The following is a 21,458-nucleotide window of genomic DNA, read 5'->3' as shown; positions in this document are numbered from 1 at the left end:
CAGTTAAATACAGTTTCTATGTCGGAATATATTTGGTGAAAAACAGGAGAGCTATGTGACTGCTAATTTAAAGGAGTACTCTCCCTTGACAATTACCATGCCAAAAATCATCATAGGTTGACAACAATTTTTTTTTAGTTAGCCACCCATATAGCAGAGCACCGCCTAATTTTGCTGTTATACAATTGGCAGTATACCACTTACACAGATGTTATCAGTTTAATATATACTAGAAGGAATAAGTAATTTCAATCCAATAGTGTATTTAAATACTAAGAGGTCAACCTACTTGTAATCATCAAAGAAAGATTTTAAAAGGCATTTCATAATTTTGTGTTATGTTTGTAATGAGGTACTATTTCCTAACCTGGGCCCACGTTGCACAAAGCGATCTTAGCACCAAGATCACCTTAAGTGCTTACAGTAGTTATGCACTTACGGTGATTTTAGCGCTAAGATTGCTTCGTGGAACAGGGCCCTGGACTAAGTGGTGGTGTGGTGCCACAGTGTACATAACAACAGTCTTAATTCACACAAAAGTATTTATTCCTCACAATGTAGATTTCTATTACATATTAACTCATGTTGCTGAAGAATACAAGTATCATTGGCATCATATTTATTTTATTATAATTTATATTGCAGTTGATTCATAAAATTCTTCACTGTTTTTGTTTTGTTTTTTTGTAACATTATTTTAATATTGTATAGAATTACTTGTGTTGAATAGGCTTTAACTATTGTTTATTTGTTTTCTTACAGCTATTTAACACCATTGCATATAGCTGCAGATAAGGCCCATTATGATGTCATGGACATACTGCTGAAACATGGTGCAAAGGTAGGAAGACATTTTTCTTGTGATATGTAATTAGCATTAGTGGTTTTTAACCTTAAAAAAGTTTGTTCAGACTACTGGATTCATTTTTAACAAAACCCATGTTGAGTGGGTACAGGTTTATAATTTTTACTGACATATATTCTCTTAAATGTTTTATAAATATATGACATAAAGTTCATATATGAATCGGTAAGTATTATTTTCATGGGTTTTTGTAATTTTTATGATTTTTAGATCAGTTAATGGTGATTTAAATTAGGCAAAAAATCGGAAAAGTTGCATTTACTTACGGGCATTTGTGGCCAGTTGTCCAGTATTTATGTCCATTATTCCCAATATCAGTGGTTTTCTGACCAGAATTCTTTTTAAAAACCCGAACTACAATTCATATTGCAATATTTGGTGATTTTCGTTGTTGGTAAAATTTATTATCAAATTAGCTGTCACAATCAGCTATCAATCCCTGAAAATGACTGTGACATGCTGCCATTGTTGTCAAGCAAAAATACTTGCCGAAAACCACTTCTTGAAAATTTTTCAAGGTATTTTCAATTGAAAAAATCTAAATAAAAGCCACCATTTTGAAAAGAAATCTTTTTTCTTTTATTATATTTCCGTTTCCGGTGAGTGCCGTGTGCAAAACGGTGGGAAATATGAATTGGGGAATGCACTGTATACAGTGTACAGTATGTCAACTGATGTGACGTCGGGCGAGATATCTCGCCTGCGGTAGTCAGAAGGTTAATGACACCAATAGACCACATTGATCTATTAATTATTGACTATTGTTAAAATTGACTTAAAGAGGAAACCTGCTACGTTTATCCATTAGTAGTAAGGGATCTTTTATGTGCACCATCCCACAGACAGGATAGCACATATCACAGCCTTTGATATACCAGTCATGGTGCACTGGCTAGAACGAGAAATAGCCAAATGGGCGTACCAGCAGGGATCGATTCCAAACTGACCTGACATCAAATGAGCACTTTACCACTGAGCTAAGTTCCGCCCCTTTTAACCTTAAATCTTATTACTCTTCTCAGTTAGCATTTAACATGCCTGGTGATTTTTCATTTATGATACTGTAAAACATGTTGTTTAGAAATATTCAAATAATACTTTTCCCAGTTAGTATTAAACATTCATGGTGACTTTTCATTTATGATATTTTAAAATTTATTATTTAGAAATAATCAAATATGATGTCATTTTTAAAACATAAAACGATCCTAATTTCTTTTAGGTGAATTCTCTGGACGGCAGTGGCCAGACGGCTTTACACCGAGTGGGACAGCAGGGGAACATACAGGCATGTCGTCTTCTCATGTCGTATGGAATCGACTCCAGTATTGTGTCACTGCAAGGTTATACTGCAGCTCAGCAAGCCACAGAAAATATACAGCGACTTCTTCAAGGTACGGAAATAGAAACTAATATTTACTTTACCAAGTCATATAGAATCGACTCCAGTATTATGTCACTGCAAGGTTACACTGCAGCTCAGCAAGCCACAGAAAATATACAGCGACTACTTCAAGGTACGGAAATAGAAACTAATATTTACTTTACCAAGTCATATAGAATCGACTCCAGTATTATGTCACTGCAAGGTTACACTGCAGCTCAGCAAGCCACAGAAAATATACGACTGTGTTAAGGTACAGAAATAAATACATTATTTATGTTGTACTCTTAACAATAATATAAACATTAGTCATACTACTGAACAGAAATAATTGGAACTTATTATGAAGGTTAGAAATGATTTAAATATGTTTAAATGTATAATACCAATATGACAGTAATATGGATATTAAAGCAGGGTTTACACAAACCTATCAAGTCTCTAAGGTTCCATACCATTTCTGTATTAACAAGTACAGTTATTTTTTCAGAGGATCCTCTAGTTGGTAGTTCAGATGATGACTATCAGTTGTTAGAGGCCGCTAAAGCTGGGGACATGGAGCTGGTCAAGGTGAGATTGTATACCATACACGACTACATGTATACCACTATCAGTTGTTAGAGGCAGATAAAGTTGGGGACATGGAGCTGGTCAAGGTGAGATTGTTTATGTCTTGGAAACACTGTACTATAAAGTACTCTTTCGATCCCTCAAAACATGATTTCAGCCGCCTGTGCTCTCTATCCAGGACAGGGGTTAATGATTAGTAGTTATTGGTGAAAAAATTGTCCGAGTTTGAGCCAGTACTGGAATCTGAAGCCCGAACCTAACCACCTTTAAGACCGATGACATAAACTGTGTTAAAAATCTCAAATAAACTTGGTTTTATAATAAATATAATGGTTTACTATTACATTATTTGTATCAAAGATTTTAGGTGATATTTTTATGAAAATACATATTAGTGGGACTAAACTTTCTGTCTGACCTAAGATAGTGGGGGAAAGAGAGGGAGAATTAGTGGATGGGGGGGGGGGGGGGCACATACATACACACACAGATATATATATATAAATATCTATAAACCATAGCAGCATCAAGAAGCCCACCACTTTCTAAACCAGTGTACTGTGTTGTATTGCCATACAAACCAGTGTTTATACTTAACAAAGTTCTTAAATCGGGTCTGAAGCCAAACAAATTGAGACATTAATTACCTGGAGAATGTAGTAGGCCTAACAACTAACATAACGTGACACCAGACTATGATTAGATTGTTTTGAAAACAAAAAATTGGCACATAATATTTACATGTATTACTGTACATCCAGAAATTAATGCGTCCCTAAATTAATGCGAGAGAAGGTGGGCAGACTAAAATGCGACATGAACTTAATGCGAGTGGCCTCCTTTTGAAAGTTTACTTTCCTAAGAACACACACTCGCCTATGTACTTTTCAGTTAAATCCCAAGTTACAGACGTCTTTTATAAGATCAACTCATTAATATGTCTGTGTATACATCAGTTATCCTATTTAGTCCCTATTGTTTTTGGTGAGATTAACTCAACGCATATTTTTGCAGCAATCATTTATGTAATGTACATAGTTAACCAAATCTGGCTAAACATAAACATACATGTACGATTACAACTGTAACTTCCAACGAATGTACTTGCGAAGAATGTACAAGTACATTACTTTCACCAAAAAACTGCCCGCGGGACTGCCAGATCCCGCAAATGCTTTGACACCAAAAAAAGCTACCAGAATGGACACAGTAAATAAAGTGAACATTGAGGCTTCTAAAACTCCAGAAAAAAATTACAAGTTGCTGTCGAGTGAAACGTAAACAGACGAACAATCATTACTCACCTGAAACACGGGCCAAAATCACCAGGTATGCCACAGAAAATGGAAATTCAAGAGCAGCAAAACACTTGTGAGTTATTAGATGTATCTTTAGAGGAAAGTGCAGTTAGGGTAATGAAGAAGGCCGACCTGTCTGCAAAAGCTAAGAATAAAACTGCCAACATTCTTGAACTTTTACATAAAAAACATGGGACGTCCACTACTTTTGGGAGAACTCATTATTCTTGTTAAAGAACATGTGTTTGCAATTAGAGAAGCAGGTGGAATTGTCAACAGGAATATCATACTCACAACTGCTTGTCCTGCATGAAAACAAGAACTTGTTGGCTGAAAACGGTGGTCCTATTAATGTCAACAAGAGTTGGGCCAATTCGTTTCTTGCAAGATATGGATTTGTTAAACGGAAAGCCACTAAAAGCTGCCAGAAATGTACCAGACGACTATGAAGAGAAAGGTGATGTGTTTGTTACTAGTATACGGGAGACGATTACACAAAAAACCATGTGATTTAGTGATCAACTTGATCATACTGGAGTGAAAATCATACCGGTTGCAAAGTGGACGTTAGCTATTAAGGGGGTGAAGCAAGTAGACGTTGTCGGTCTTGAAGACAAATGGGAGATCACAATGGTTCTTGCTGGGACTGCAAGTGGACACATGCTACCTCCACAAGTAATTTATCTTGGGAAAACGGACAAATGTCACCCCAGCTACAAGTTCCTGGATGACTGGCACATTACACACTCGCCAAACCATTGGAGCAATGAAGAAACGATGCTATTGTATATCAACAAAGTACTTGTGTCATACGCAAAGAAAGTAAAAAAAAAACTTGGATTACCCTCTCGCCATAAATCTCTTGCCATTTTTGATGTTTTTGCAGTACACAGATGTGACTCGGTTCTTGATTTACTCAGTAAGAGAAACTTCGAAATTTGGTTTGTTCTGGCTGGTTGCACTAGTGAGTTGCAACCAATGGACGTATCTGTGAATGACGATTTCAAAGTCATAACAAAAGAACAATTAACTCAGTGGTATGCTGACAAAGTTGCATCGAACTTGAACAGTAAGAGCAAAGAAATGGTCGACCTCAGGATTAGCGTGCTAAAATCCATTCATGTGCGATTGATCATGTCAGCTTTTGACATGATGGCCAAAGACCCCTCAATCGTCACACGTGGCTGGCAGCTTGCTGGACTATTGAACAAGTAGTGTGTGTCGCCGACAATGATTATGCTCCAGTTGTTTTATAAATGTATGAGACGTTTAATCTTTATTTGTTTATTAGTGTGTGACACATAGCTTGTAGGACAATTGGACAATTAATCCATCTCGCCTACAATGAATTGTTTTCCCAGTTGTGTTTTATAAAGATATTAGCAGACCTTGCTTTTTAAGGTGCGCGGGTGCGATCGCACTCATACAGTGCACATAATTTCAATCTGACGAGTGTGAAAAACAGCGAACGTTACACTCAACAAACGATGCACGTAAAATAGATGGGTATATTTATTTCTACAGTTTACAAAAATCAACAGTTTTTATAGCTCATTTAGCTGATAGGAAGGTCCTTTTATTAAAACAATAAAAATTAAAAACATGGCAGTGGCTTCCATGCAGTCATTAAACTGGTATTTCTCTTTGTTGACCAAATCAGGAAATACTGGTTTAATAGACAATTTTGTAGATGTACCAGTCAAAATCCAGTAAGAGCTACACTGCCTATTTTATTTATTTTAGAGAGTGATTTTTCACTCGTCTTAGCATATTGAAGTGTGCGATTTTCCATTCGCCTATAATTTTCAAAAACCAAGGACTGTATTAGAATTTTAATCTTTCTTTGTTTTGTTTTAATAACGTGGGACACATTTACAAAACATAGAAATAAATGCATCATTTTATTAATGCAAAGAATATGAACTCGCATTTTTTGCATTAATATTATGATCACATTAATTTCAGGATCTACAGTATCTTTTCTATGAGAGGTTGACTAAACATTTTTTGTTTTTTTTTGTTTACAGAAACTGACCTCATCGAACCCGCATGTTGTGAACTGCCGAGACGTTGATGGCCGCCATTCCACACCTCTACACTTTGCCGCAGGCTACAACAGAGTGGCTGTTGTTGAATATTTACTGCAGCAAGGTGCTGACGTCCACGCCAAAGACAAAGGGTAAGAATCAGCAGTTTCCCCTTCTTAAAGCTGTACATAAAACACAAAAAAGAGTAACATGTTTATCATATATGATATTGGGATCAGCACACCACAGCGATAGTTTAATTATAATTTGCTAAAAACCAAATAAAATGCCTTTTACACATTACTTGAATGTAAAATATAAACAACACTGTGAAGATAACTTTTTAAAATTGTATATTATTGCCAATAAAAATGACAGTTTAAAAAGAGCAAAAATGGGTTTTATAAAATGTAATAAATGTTTTCAAACTGTTTACCTTATGTTATTGAGAAGGGAAGTTATAGCTATAAATGTATTATTAGTGACACGTTTACTTTTTACTATTGTTCAAGGATATCAATTTTCCGCAGATTTCAGACTTTTTTATGTGGTCATTTGAGATTTGTAATCCTCCGGAGTCTTTAAGTTTGTGTTCATGACCACTGTTTTACAGTAAATGTTACTTTATTAACATATATCTAATTAAGGTTAGGAAGTTGCAGGACGTTTTCATTGCACAAACACTTTTATCACTGTTTTACAGTAAATGTTACTTTATTAACATACCTATATCTAATTAAGGTTAGGAAGTTGCAGGACGTTTTCATTGCACAAACACTTTTATCACTGTTTTACAGTAAATGTTACTTTATTAATATACCTATATCTAATTAAGGTTAGGAAGTTGCAGGACGTTTTCAATGCACAAACACTTTTATCACTGTTTTACAGTAAATGTTACTTTATTAACATACCTATATCTAATTAAGGTTAGGAAGTTGCAGGACGTTTTCATTGCACAAACACTTTTATCACTGTTTTACAGTAAATGTTACTTTATTAATATACCTATATCTAATTAAGGTTAGGAAGTTGCAGGACGTTTTCATTGCACAAACACTTTTATCACTGTTTTACAGTAAATGTTACTTTATTAACATACCTATATCTAATTAAGGTTAGGAAGTTGCAGGACGTTTTCATTTCACAAACACTTTTATCACTGTTTTACAGTAAATGTTACTTTATTAACATACCTATATCTAATTAAGGTTAGGAAGTTGCAGGACGTTTTTATTGCACAAACACTTTTATCACTGTTTTACAGTAAATGTTACTTTATTAACATATATCTAATTACGGTTAGGAAGTTGCAGGACGTTTTCATTGCACAAGCACTTTTATCACTGTTTTACAGTAAATGTTACTTTATTAACATACCTATATCTAATTAAGGTTAGGAAGTTGCAGGACGTTTTCATTGCACAAACACTTTTATCACTGTTTTACAGTAAATGTTACTTTATTAACATAGCTATATCTAATTAAGGTTAGGAAGTTGCAGGACGTTTTCATTGCACAAGCACTTTTATCACTGTTTTACAGTAAATGTTACTTTATTAACATAGCTATATCTAATTAAGGTTAGGAAGTTGCAGGACGTTTTCATTGCACAAACACTTTTATCACTTCCTGTGTGCTAGGGGCGGGATATAGCCCAGTGGTAAAATAACGGCTGATGCACGGTCGGACTAGGATCAATCCCAGTCGATGGGCCCATTGGGCTATTTCTAATTCCAGCCAATGCATTACAACTGGCATATCAGAGGTACTGGTATGTGCCGTCCTGTCTGTTGGAATATGCATATCCCTTGCTACTAATGGAACAATGTAGTGGGTTTCCTCTTTAAGACAATATTTCAGAATTACCAAATGTTTGACATCCAATAGTCAATAATGTGCTCTAGTGGTGTTGTTAAACAAAATAAACTTTGTCTTTGTCATGTGTGCTAAAACTACAAAACTTTTTTTTAGAGATTCACTCATATTTTTTTATGCTTGACTTAGACTTTTTCCTGTTGATATCCCTGCATTGTTTGATATATCATCTGATCTTGGTGTCAAAATTTATTAATTTATTAATATTATTTTTACAGAGGTCTTGTTCCACTACACAATGCCTGCTCGTACGGACACTTCGAGGTCACAGAACTGCTTATTACGGTTGGTTGTTGTAATTTGTGATTACTTAAACAAATCTATATTATGAACGTTTTACTTCCAATAATAAATGTTTTTATCTTTCAAATGTTTGTTTTTGATTCTTTATTAACTTCTAGTACAGCTAATATAACGTCCATCATTCCACACACTTTGGAATATTTCAGTTAATCACACACATTTATGTACTTTGATGGAATATTTGTTTTAAAGGTATAAATCTCAATAACCTATTATGTATTAACGTTTTTACTATTTTAGCATGGAGCCTGTGTCAATGTGGCTGACTTGTGGAAATTCACTCCACTTCACGAAGCCGCTTCGAAAGGCAAATTTGAAATCTGTAAATTACTTATTAAGGTGAGTTAAATGTTGTCATTTCTGTGTAAATAATTTTATTTCTTGAGATTAGTAATGGAAAGATCAACTTCATCTATCAGTTATATTAACATTTTAATATTTTCAAATCAACTTGTAAATATAGGGATTACCAGAGTGTGTGCATAGTGTGAAATTACTGAAACAAGTATTCAAATAGAAAAGTAATAAAATTCTTATATAAATTTTATACATTTTACGTAATAACAGTACTAACAAAGAGATTCCTTTACTATTGATATGGACAAAAGCAGAAACTAGAGGTTGGGCATATTTTCAGTGATGGTAAGAACTATTAAGTTTGTTAATTTTACTAAGCCACTATACCATCCTTTAGATGCATTAAAGTCAAACAAGGAATGTTATAAATCTTGTGATTATGTAGTTTTTGTAGCACTGTTTGTTCTGAATTTTAAGAATAATTAACATTGTCACCTTTATAGGTGTAGACCTAACTTGGAAAACATTAGTCCAAACTTTTTGTGTCATTTTGTATTGTGAATCAATAAGATAAGATATTTTTTAATCTGACTGTTAATTCATTCGTTTCAGCATGGTGCAGATCCAAACAAGAAGAACCGAGACGGCCATACCCCCATTGACCTGGTGAAAGAAGGAGACCACGATGTGGCTGATCTGTTGAGAGGTAAGTCTGTCTTCTGTCTGTATAGATACTTAATGTTACCTCCCAATGGAAAACAGGACAGTGCTAGACTTTGAAAGTAGTGGTGTGTTAAGAAGGTAGTGCACTTGGGAACAATATGACTGGTACCATCGTCTTCTATCATACCACATTCTTCTAATGTTAGGCACCAAAAACCAGTCATATGAGTGATCGTGATTGTTCATCTTCCTTGACTCTGGTACGTATCTATTTAATTCAAGGACTGCTAGGTTTTTTGAAAGTTGGTAAATTTCAGCAGATTCTATATTCATGAAATTACTAAAAACATGGAAAGTACTGCAATATACAGTATTACAGATGTAGGTGTAACTATACCTTAATAACCAAAAAATTGATTTATTACCCCAGCCAGTGCACCCCAACTGGTACATCAAAGGCTGTGGTATATGTTATACTGTCTATGGGATGGTGCATATAAAATATCCCTTGCTGCTAATCAAAAAGGCAGCAGGTTTCCTCCCTCAATATATCTGTGGTCCTTAACCATATATTCTATGCCATATAACCGTAAATGTAATGTGTTGAGTGCATCGTTAAATAAAACATTTCTTTCTTCCTTCCAAAAAATGGATTGTCGCTAATAAAAATAAAAATGAGAAAAATAGGTAGAGATATTTGGTTTTAACCATTACACAAAATTCTTCAATAATAAGCAGCTATATCATTAACAAAATGTTGATAGCTTCTGATTTTGGTTTTAGCCCTTAAAGGTGGACCCCCTCCTCATGATATTAAATAATATCAAAAGAAATTACATAAATATAGAGATACACATTAGTGTTAGGGGCCGTCCATAATTTTCACGAGCGTACAAACCATACGCAGGGGGGAGGGGTTTAAGGGGCCAGCGTACACTTTCTTTGAAAATGAAAAATGTCGATCAACATTTTTCATTTGGGGGTGTACACTTTTGGGCGTGGGGAGGGGGGTCAAAAGTGTACTCTTTGTAGACAATGAAAATGTTGAAAATTATGGACGGCCCCTTAATGTGTAATGTAGTATAGGTGTTTAAGTTACCATCACATTCACACCTGAATATGTTTTTGTTTGATCATACTAGGAGATTCTGCATTACTAGAAGCAGCCAAGAAAGGCAACCTCGCCCGAGTTCAGAAATTATCGACCACAGAAAATATCAACTGTCGAGACACCCAAGGGAGAAACTCAACACCTCTACATTTAGCTGGTAATATTTTCAGAGTCTTATTGTCAGTTGGGATGATTTCAAATATGTTTTTGATTGAGATCATTCATGTTTTCATTTTATTATTGATTAAGCAGTGCACCAAATTATTTTGGGGTTTTTGGGGGGTTTTTCACATTTACTACCTAATAAAAACTGATCTGACAGTGTACTTGAATATTTTATTTATTGTTGTTGGGTTATTTTTTTCTCAGCTGGCTACAATAATGTTGAAGTGGCTGAATTTCTTCTTGAGAATGGAGCGGACGTAAATGCACAAGACAAGGGTGGACTGATACCGCTACACAATGCTTCGTCGTACGGGGTAAGCTATTTTAACACAGAATTTTCAATAATTTTTATAGAACTGAAATAGCCTTTATTGGAAATGAAAACATACTTAATGTCATCTCCTAATATTTGACTACAATTTGGCAAAATATTTCTTTGATAGTTTGTTGATTGTGTGTTGTACCGCTGCACTCTGTATTGTGTCTATATGATAACCGAGTTGAAAGAGAGTTTTTTGATTGTGTGTTGTACCCGCTGCACTCTGTATTGTGTCTCTATGATACCCGAGTTGAAAGAGATTGTGTGTTGTACCCGCTGCACTCTGTATTGTGTCTCTATGATACCCGAGTTGAAAGAGAGTTTTTTGATTGTGTGTTGTACCCGCTGCACTCTGTATTGTGTCTCTATGATACCCGAGTTGAAAGAGAGTTTTTTTTTGTGTGTTGTACCCGCTGCACTCTGTATTGTGTCTCTATGATACCCGGGTTAGAGTTTTTTGATTGTGTGTTGTACCCGCTGCACTCTGTATTGTGTCTCTATGATACCCGAGTTGAAAGAGTTTTTTTTATTGTGTGTTGTACCCGCTGCACTCTGTATTGTGTCTCTATGATACCCGGGTTAGAAGAGAGTTGTTTGATTGTGTGTTGTACCCGCTGCACTCTGTATTGTGTCTCTATGATACCCGAGTTGAAAGAGAGTTTTTTGATTGTGTGTTGTACCGCTGCACTCTGTATTGTATCTGATATTGTATCTATATGATAACCGAGTTGAAGAGTTTGTTGATTGTGTGTTGTACCCGCTGCACTCTGTATTGTGTCTCTATGATACCCGAGTTGAAAGAGAGTTTTTGATTGTGTGTTGTACCCGCTGCACTCTGTATTGTGTCTCTATGATACCCGTTTGAAGAGAGAGTTTTTGATTGTGTGTTGTACCCGCTGCACTCTGTATTGTGTCTCTATGATACCCGAGTTGAAAGAGAGTTTTTTTTGATGTGTTGTACCCGCTGCACTCTGTATTGTGTCTCTATGATACCCGAGTTGAAAGAGAGTTTTTTGATTGTGTGTTGTACCCGCTGCACTCTGTATTGTGTCTCTATGATACCCGAGTTGAAAGAGAGTTTTTTGATTGTGTGTTGTACCCGCTGCACTCTGTATTGTGTCTCTATGATACCCGAGTTGAAAGAGAGTTTGTTGATTGTGTGTTGTACCCGCTGCACTCTGTATTGTGTCTCTATGATACCCGAGTTGAAAGAGAGTTTTTGATTGTGTGTTGTACCCGCTGCACTCTGTATTGTGTCTCTATGATACCCGAGTTGAAGAGAGAGGTTTTTTTTTATTGAGTGTTGTACCGAGTTGAAAGCACTTGTATTGTGTTGTACCCGTCTCTGTATTGTGATGATACCCGAGTTGAAAGAGAGTTTTTTGATTGTGTGTTGTACCCGCTGCACTCTGTATTGTGTCTCTATGATACCCGAGTTGAAAGAGAGTTTGATTGTGTGTTGTACCCGCTGCACTCTGTATTGTGTCTCTATGATACCCGAGTTGAAAGAGAGTTTGCTGATTGTGTGTTGTACCCGCTGCACTCTGTATTGTGTCTCTATGATACCCGAGTTGAAAGAGAGTTTTTTGATTGTGTGTTGTACCCGCTGCACTCTGTATTGTGTCTCTATGATACCCGAGTTGAAAGAGAGTTTTTTGATTGTGTGTTGTACCCGCTGCACTCTGTATTGTGTCTCTATGATACCCGAGTTGAAAGAGAGTTTTTTGATTGTGTGTTGTACCCGCTGCACTCTGTATTGTGTCTATATGATAATAGAGTTGAAAGAGAGTTTTTCGATTGTGTGTTGTACCCGCTGCACTCTGTATTGTGTCTCTATGATACCCGAGTTGAAAGATAGTTTTTTTTTGTGTTGTGTGTGTATTGTGTCTCTATGATACCCGTACCCGCTGCACTCTGTATTGTGTCTCTATGATACCCGAGTTGAAAGAGAGTTTTTTTTTTGTGTGTTGTACCCGCTGCACTCTGTATTGTGTCTCTATGATACCCGGGTTAGAAGAGAGTTGTTTGATTGTGTGTTGTACCCGCTGCACTCTGTATTGTGTCTCTATGATACCCGAGTTGAAAGAGAGTTTGTGATTGTGTGTTGTACCCGCTGCACTCTGCATCTAAGATAGGTAACACTATATTTTATGTATAAATGACAGATGCCATTTTTAATAACTTTTTACATGAGGAAATGAAGCACTAGCAAAAATATACGTGAAATGATTTCATGACTCAAAAGTTAAAAAACCCCAATATTTCATATTAATTGCCTACAACATGAGTCCTGTAGATATATAAAGTCACCAACAACCAGCTTATAGAATTTTCATTATCTGTATATTACAATTTAATGGCTTGTTACAAAAAACTCTGACAGTTTGTTTTGTTGCTGTGTGTTATTTATGTATCATTGTGTTATATTTGATTAATTCAGCACGTGGACATCGCTGGGCTACTGATAAAGTTCAACACGTGTGTGAATGCTCAAGACAGATGGGGATTCACTCCGCTACACGAAGCGGCACAGAAAGGAAGAACTCACCTGTGCTCACTCTTGGTGAGTGGATTTCTGTTCAGTTTTTGTTAATGGAAGGCAAATAAAAACTGTATGTGGAGTTTAGTCTCAGTACACTAGCACAGATTTGTCCACTTGAACTGTACTGATGATCAAAAGAATGTATATCCATCAGATTTTCAAAATGGTAAAAAGACACAAAACATAAGTTGATTGTATTTTGAAAGTATAATCATTTGGCAAGATATGAACACCGTATACACAGTAATTACCATCAAATATGAACATCGCAGTTCACAAACAGGATTGTGCGATTTTACATAATATTTAATGTTTCAGTATATATTTTTTTCATCACAATCGGTCGGCAATCGGTAATTACATGATTGTCAGCACTTTGCTACCAGACATTAAGGCGTGTGAAATATGTTTTTGAGGTATCACTAAACTCTTGAGATCCTCAGGCACAAGTTGTTTTTTATTTACAATCAGTTAATCATTCGAGAACTAATCCAAGTGATATTTCACAATATACACCAGCTGTTCTGAACTGTTGCATTTATATTCAGACAAAACTCTTAACTAATAGAGGAATATAAATAAATAGATGTCATATACATTCTAGATAATACTGTAGTAAAATTCCTTTTTTGTTGTTGTAAATTATAACGGTAATTCTGTGAGTAGTGTTAATTTAACATGTAATTACGAGATATCGTTCTGATGTGTTGTTTGTTGTTTCAGTTAGCACATGGGGCAGACCCGACCATGAAGAACCAGGAGGGACAGTCTGCACTCGACCTCACCACGGTAACCAGTCACATGTTTCTTTACAATACTCAGTACATTTATTTTCAGCTTTGTAGTTTGACACCCAACAGTCGATATATTCATTGAGCTTTGTATTTGATTACCATGACTGCTCCTTTATATTACGGGCAGGATGTAGCCCAGTGGTAAAATGCTCGCATGATGCGTGGTCGGTCTAAGATCAATTCCCGTCTGTGGGCCTATTGGGCTATTTCACGCTCTAGCCAGTGCATCACAACTGGTATATCAAAGGCCGTGGTATGTGCTATCCTATTTGTGGGATGGTGCATATAAAAGATCCCTTGCTACTAGTTTCATCTCTATGACTGTCAAAATGGCCATATGTTTGACATCCAATAGCTGATGATTAATAAATCAATGTGCTCTAGTAGTGTCATTAAACAAAACAAACTTTTTTTCCCTTTGTATTAGTAACCAGTGTCATGTTGTGTAAATCACGGTAAATGTGTTAACTGACAGCAACAGCATCATTGTTCTCTGGCCTTGACCAAATTGGAAAGAGAGATGTAGATGATACCTTTCCATTGGTGTTAGTGACAGCATCAATTCCAGCATTTATACCATTATTTATGTTTCTTATTTAGTTGTTTCTCACAAACCGTATACGGTAAGTCTGTATTCTTTAGATCTAGACTCACATCTTTAAGACTTTCTCGTCCATGCATGTAGTTCACACTGTAACACTTTGCTACAGTCTTCAGTTTTACAAACAATGACGGATGTGTGCCACATGCTCCTGTTAGGATATGCTAGTATGTATTTTTTGAGGATTTCGAAACTATTAACGTACATATACCCAAAAAAGGTTCTGGCACTAATATTTTTTTAAAGAATTCATCGGAATCTTGTGTTTAGTGTCATTTAACGCAATTCTACTGATTTGCTTCATTGCCTTGTAATTAAATGTTTGTTTGAGACTTTGAATCTTATTTTTCTGTTAGGCTGATGATGTACGAGCCCTGCTGCAGGATGCCATGCCACCGACTCACATGCCGCCGAGTGTTTCTAAGCAGCCATCCAGTCTGGGAAGCACAAGTTCATCCTCCAGCAAGTCAGTATTTTGTTATTTTTGTTGAAACCACATATTTATTAGCATCTCCCATCAAAGAACGGTATTCACTGATTATTTTTATTTTTCACTTAGTGTTCCATGACTGGTCAAATAAAAATTATAGTCTTTTGCTTTTTAAAAAAGTAGCCTATATTGTGATATAAATTTTCCCCCCATTGGTGTTGTGCTCATATGATACTAAGTTTCAAGTCTGCTGTGTTGAATAGACATCCCAGCTGTCCAAAACAGGGTTTAATGTATCGTTATTAGTCACAGAGAAGTTGGTGTAGTGACTACACCACCACACGGAGCCATCAAAATTCACTCTGGTTAGAATACTAGCAAACATGTACCAGCCTTATAGATATAGAGAATACTACATGAGCGGCCGTTAGATAGCGTTTATCTTACAACAAGTTGTTTAAAAACATATCAAATGAGTGAAAGCAAGTTGGATATGTATTTAATCAATGAGTCTTAAGATAAATGGTATCTTAACGGATACAAATGTAGTATTTTATTTGTTACATATCCTGAAAAGACAGTTTTAAAATAAATGTAAATGCCTGTTCCAACAAAAACCTATGTACGGCCCTAGTGGCTATAGTTGACTTGTGTGTCACTGACAAGTCAAATTTAGGTTAACTTGTACGTCACAGAGTGAGTGATTCGACCATGCTTTTTTTTTCATTGGATGGTATGGCATTGGTGACCTGGACATCACCTAGAAGCAGCCAGTCATATGTCTTTAAATTTTATTGCATGTATGTGTATTAACACCATATGTGTTATTAAAAATAATGAATGATGTTCTCACCAATGATGTAAGAAAGCGATTTGATCCCTATGTTACCAAGGCCAGGTTCCTTTGTCACTTGGATAACTCAGTTCTGAAATGTGTGAGCTGTTGATTAAACTGTGCTGCATATTGTTATAGTAAACAAACATTCCCTTCCTTTGTGTATCTGCAGTAGTCTACTAAACAGCAGTGGTGACGGGTTCCTCAGTGCGCTGGGAGCAACGAGTATGTCTCAGATCGGTGATGGATCGTCCATGGAGCGATCGCTGGGAGAAGGCGAGAGGAGTCTCGACTCAGTCAGTGTGATATCCTTCCTCAGCAGTGTGGGACTCGATCAGCTCAGAGATATATTTGAGAGAGAACAGATCACGATGGACATCTTAGTTGAGATGGGACACGAGGAACTCAAAGACATTGGCATTAATGCGTACGGACACAGACATAAGATTCTCAAAGGAGTAGAAAAACTGGTCTCTTCAAAAGGTTGGTGATTGTTTGCTGTAATCCGATCGTTTCACAAAAATCACTGTTATTCACTTACGCCCTGCTGTAAGTATGGCTTCCCTTTCTTTTGTATCATTGTGTTTCAATGTACTATCAAAATGAAGAAAGAAAAGATGACTCATCTATTACTAAAATGGTGGCTCAGTTAAAGCAAACTAAAATGTGTTCTAGCCATATTTATGGTTTGAAAATTGATGGCAAGCAATAAATTGCTCTCCTGAAATTATATAGGATCTCGGTGTACAAATTCATAGTAATTTTCTGTAAATGAATTAGTGATATTGGCATGTGATCAGGCGAGCAGTTTTTCACCGACTGGGAAATAATTTTTTGCAAACATATGCAAGCGAGAGCAGTTGCTTGCTTCAAACTATAAGGCTATCTCATGGTCCATTCTTTGTCATGGTGAGGTAGCTTGCATGTCTCAATGACTCGGAGAGCTATGCCAGCCGGAGCATCAGCTCCTGGTAGGGTCACTCAAGCTAGACTGGTCAAAGGGTAGAGACTAGACTAATACAGACCGAACAGACAGAGGACGTGAGTCAAGAAAGACTGTCTAGGAGAAGCAAACACCAAAATCAAAACTGGGCTGGAGAGGCTCAGAATCCTAATAAGGAAACTCCTAGGAGAAGGAAAACTCCAAACTCAAACCAAGTCCACTGAAGCTATGCATCAGTATTAGCGTGGAAACCGAAAGGAAATGTCTGTACGTGCACCAAGCTCTATGATCATGAAACTATAAGGACTGGTTTCAGGATGGCCTCAAAGAAAGCATATACACCATTTTCCTGTATCATTGTTCTTTATGGAACCTAACTTTGGTCATCTTGTAGCGGTATGAAAATATTATCCTTCCAGTTATTAGTTACACACATCCATGTTTAGTTTGCTTTTTATTATTAATTTAGTTTTTACTCTTCAGCTTTGTATATTATTATTACAATGTATTTGATTTTATTATTACAATCTATTACAATTTATTTGATTTTACTATTACAATTTATTTGATTTTACTATTACAATTTATTTGATTTTGTTATCTGCTTTGGAATAATTAAATTTTTAAAGTATTTTTTGATGTCTCAACAAAACTTATGCCAGGAATTTTCATGACATAGCATAAGTCTTGAAGATACAATACTTTATCTTTTGCTTATAGTTGGTAATGTTTTTCAGTTTTAACATTGATATTATTTAGAGAAGTGCATGCTGACTTAAGTACTAAACTGTGTTTGCAGGTCCTCAGTTGGTGTCTGGTGTCTCCAATTCAGGAACAGTTCTCATAGACCTCGCTCCAGATGATCCCGAGTACATCTCTGTTGAAGAACAGGTCAGTTTGTCATAGTGGAAATAACATACTAACCAGTTTGTTCAAATTGTGTAGTTAACATACTAATTCAGGGATAGTTCTCATAGACCTCGCTCCAGATGATCCCGAGTACATCTCTGTTGAAGAACAGGTCAGTTTGTCATAGTGGAAATAACATACTAACCAGTTTGTTCAAATTGTGTAGTTAACATACTAATTCGGGGACAGTTCTCATAGACCTCGCTCCAGATGACCCCGAGTACATCTCTGTTGAAGAACAGGTCAGTTTGTCATAGTGGAAATAACATACTAACCAGTTTGTTCAAATTGTGTAGTTAACATACTAATTCGGGGACAGTTCTCATAGACCTCGCTCCAGATGACCCCGAGTACATCTCTGTTGAAGAACAGGTCAGTTTGTCATAGTGGAAATAACATACTAACCAGTTTGTTCAAATTGTGTAGTTAACACACTAATTCAGGGACAGTTCTCATAGACCTCGCTCCAGATGACCCCGAGTACATCTCTGTTGAAGAACAGGTCAGTTTGTCATAGTGGAAATAACATACTAACCAGTTTGTTCAAATTGTGTAGTTAACACACTAATTCAGGGACAGTTCTCATAGACCTCGCTCCAGATGACCCCGAGTACATCTCTGTTGAAGAACAGGTCAGTTTGTTATTTTAGGATTCTCTGTCATTTATTTTATGTTCGGGAGTAGGATGTAACTCAAGTGGTAGCGTGTCCGCCTGTGAAGCGGTCGGTCATCGGATCGATTCTTCTCAGTAGACCCATTTGCAGTTTGGGCTATTTTTCATTCCAACCGGTGGTCCACAACTGGTTCTTCAAAGGCCGTGGTATGTGATGTCCAGTCTGTGGGAAAGTGCATATAAAAGACCCCTTACTGCTTATCAAAAAGAGTAGATTATGTGGCGGCAGCGGGTTTCCTCTAAAGAAATATGTCAGAATGACCATATGTTTGATGTCCAATAGCCGATGATAAGATAAAAATCAATGTGCTCTAGAGGCGTCGTTAAATAAAACAAACTTTACTTTTTATTTTATGTTCACACATAAGTTTGATGAACATAAAAGAAATAACAGACAATCCTTATAATTTAATTTGAAATATACTTACTAATAATGACACTAAAAGTTTATATTTTATTTTAAATTATTTTGTAAAGTCAGATATGAGATACCCTGAGAACGTTATTTTTATAATTTGGACCGATTAAATTGTAATGAAATATTATAGTGGAATGAATATAACCAGTTTGTTCAAGTCATCTGTTAAGTTTCATAGTTTTACTTTGTTTGTGATTTACAACACAATTGTGATAGAAACATGTCGACTATTCTTTGAATCAGTAAAGTATCTTTACCTTTCAAATACTTTGTTTGTGATTTACAACACAATTGTGATGGAAACATGTCGACTATTCTTTGAATCAGTAAAGTATCTTTACCTTTCAAATACTTTGTTTGTGATTTACAACACAATTGTGATGGAAACATGTCGACTATTCTTTGAATCAGTAAAGTATCTTTACCTTTCAAATACTTTGTTTGTGATTTACAACACAATTGTGATGGAAACATGTCGACTATTCTTTGAATCAGTAAAGTATCTTTACCTTTCAAATACTTTGTTTGTGATTTACAACACAATTGTGACAGAAACAGGTTGACTTTTCTTTGAATCAGTAAAGTATCTTTACCTTTCAAATACTTTGTTTGTGATTTACAACACAATTGTGATGGAAACAGGTCGACTATTCTTTGAATCAGTAAAGTATCTTTACCTTTCAAATACTTTGTTTGTGATTTACAACACAATTGTGATGGAAACATGTCGACTATTCTTTGAATCAGTAAAGTATCTTTACCTTTCAAATACTTTGTTTGTGATTTACAACACAATTGTGATAGAAACATGTCGACTATTCTTTGAATCAGTAAAGTATCTTTACCTTTCAAATACTTTGTGATTTACAACACAATTGTGATGGAAACATGTCGACTATTCTTTGAATCAGTAAAGTATCTTTACCTTTCAAATACTTTGTTTGTGATTTACAACACAATTGTGATGGAAACATGTCGACTATTCTTTGAATCAGTAAAGTATCTTTACCTTTCAAATACTTTGTTTGTGATTTACAACACAATTGTGACAGAAACAGGTTGACTTTTCTTTGAATCAGTAAAGTATCTTTACCTTTCAAATACTTTGTTTGTGATTTACAACACAATTGTGATGGAAACAGGTTGACTATTCTTTCAATCAGTAAAGTATCTTTACCTTTCAAATACTTTCTTTGTGATTTACAACACAATTGTGATGGAAACAGGTTGACTATTCTTTCAATCAGTAAAGTATCTTTACCTTTCAAATACTTTGTTTGTGATTTACAACACAATTGTGATAGAAACATGTTGACTATTCTTTAAAACAGTAAAGTATCTTTACCTTTCAAATACTTTGTTTGTGATTTACAACAAAATTGTGATGGAAACAGGTTGACTATTCTTTGAATCAGTAAAGTATCTTTACCTTTCAAATACTTTGTTTGTGATTTACAACACAATTGTGATAGAAACATGTTGACTATTCTTTGAATCAGTAAAGTATCTTTACCTTTCAAATACTTTGTTTGTGATTTACAACACAATTGTGATGGAAACAGGTTGACTATTCTTTGAATCAGTAAAGAATCTTTACCTTTCAAATACTTTGTTTGCCAGTTGATTGTGAAGATACCATGCTGAATACTATTTGAATTAATAAATATATTTCTACGGCTATTATTTGTTTATTTTTAACAAAAAAGCATTTGTTTATTTATTTATTTACTTGTGCAGATGCAAACTTCCATACGGGACCACAAGGACAATGTAGGAGGTATATACAACAAATATGCTATTAGTAAAGTAAGTACATCTACCTTTCACTCAGCAGCATACCATACAGAGGAAAAACAGTTTCTGTGCATCATTAAAATCTCAGTAATGCTTATATTTCAAAATATATTAAAACCTGGTTTTTTTTGGTCAATCTACACCATACTTGGTGCACCATCGATGACATTGTAATGGGACTATGTATTGCTGAATAGTTGTGGTTGCAGAGGCAGATCTAGGGGGGCCCATGGGTCTGCCCCCCCTAAATTTTGTGACAGTTATAATTTTATTATATACATTTATTAATTTTTTATGATCCCCCTCCAAACCTCCCCCAAAGTTCCCTTGGCATTTCGCTTCATGTCATTGTTCCCCCCCCCCCCCCAATGGATTTTCTGGATCCGCCACTGGGTTATATTTTGTGACTACATAACTGGTTGCATACAGTTCTTCCACAATTTGTCCATGTTAGACGGGATGTTAGACTTGTTGTTTCCAAGGTGTACAAGCCTCATATAGGCATATTGCCAACGTGATGTCACACGTAGACTCCCTAAGTACAAATCTCTTGTACTCCTAACCGTTGATAACATCTTTCAGACACTGTATGGTAAACACAATGTCTAGCAACAATGTTTTGTGCCATTTCAACTTCAA

The 21,458-nt window shown here is 35.7% G+C and overlaps 1 protein-coding gene across 1 annotated transcript in view; it reads left to right on the top strand.

The window, feature by feature from the left end:
* The window catches only part of LOC121384431 (poly [ADP-ribose] polymerase tankyrase-1-like), a 43,930-nt gene that overhangs the window by 17,337 nt on the left and 5,135 nt on the right, over positions 1-21,458 (top strand). Inside the window, exons 10-24 of the mRNA XM_041514825.1 lie at positions 763-841; positions 2,088-2,259; positions 2,740-2,819; positions 6,145-6,296; positions 8,241-8,307; positions 8,566-8,664; positions 9,235-9,328; positions 10,428-10,553; positions 10,766-10,875; positions 13,321-13,443; positions 14,146-14,211; positions 15,174-15,283; positions 16,255-16,565; positions 17,825-17,916; positions 20,763-20,831. Coding sequence (XP_041370759.1) covers positions 763-841; positions 2,088-2,259; positions 2,740-2,819; positions 6,145-6,296; positions 8,241-8,307; positions 8,566-8,664; positions 9,235-9,328; positions 10,428-10,553; positions 10,766-10,875; positions 13,321-13,443; positions 14,146-14,211; positions 15,174-15,283; positions 16,255-16,565; positions 17,825-17,916; positions 20,763-20,831 — 1,750 coding nt within the window. The remainder of the gene's footprint in view (positions 1-762; positions 842-2,087; positions 2,260-2,739; positions 2,820-6,144; positions 6,297-8,240; positions 8,308-8,565; positions 8,665-9,234; positions 9,329-10,427; positions 10,554-10,765; positions 10,876-13,320; positions 13,444-14,145; positions 14,212-15,173; positions 15,284-16,254; positions 16,566-17,824; positions 17,917-20,762; positions 20,832-21,458) is intronic.

The sequence above is a fragment of the Gigantopelta aegis genome, chromosome 10, assembly GCF_016097555.1.
Source record: "Gigantopelta aegis isolate Gae_Host chromosome 10, Gae_host_genome, whole genome shotgun sequence".
NCBI classification, from domain to species: Eukaryota; Metazoa; Mollusca; class Gastropoda; order Neomphalida; family Peltospiridae; genus Gigantopelta; species Gigantopelta aegis.
Note: the sequence above shows the minus strand (reverse complement) of the source record. Positions and strands in the feature narration are given on the sequence as shown.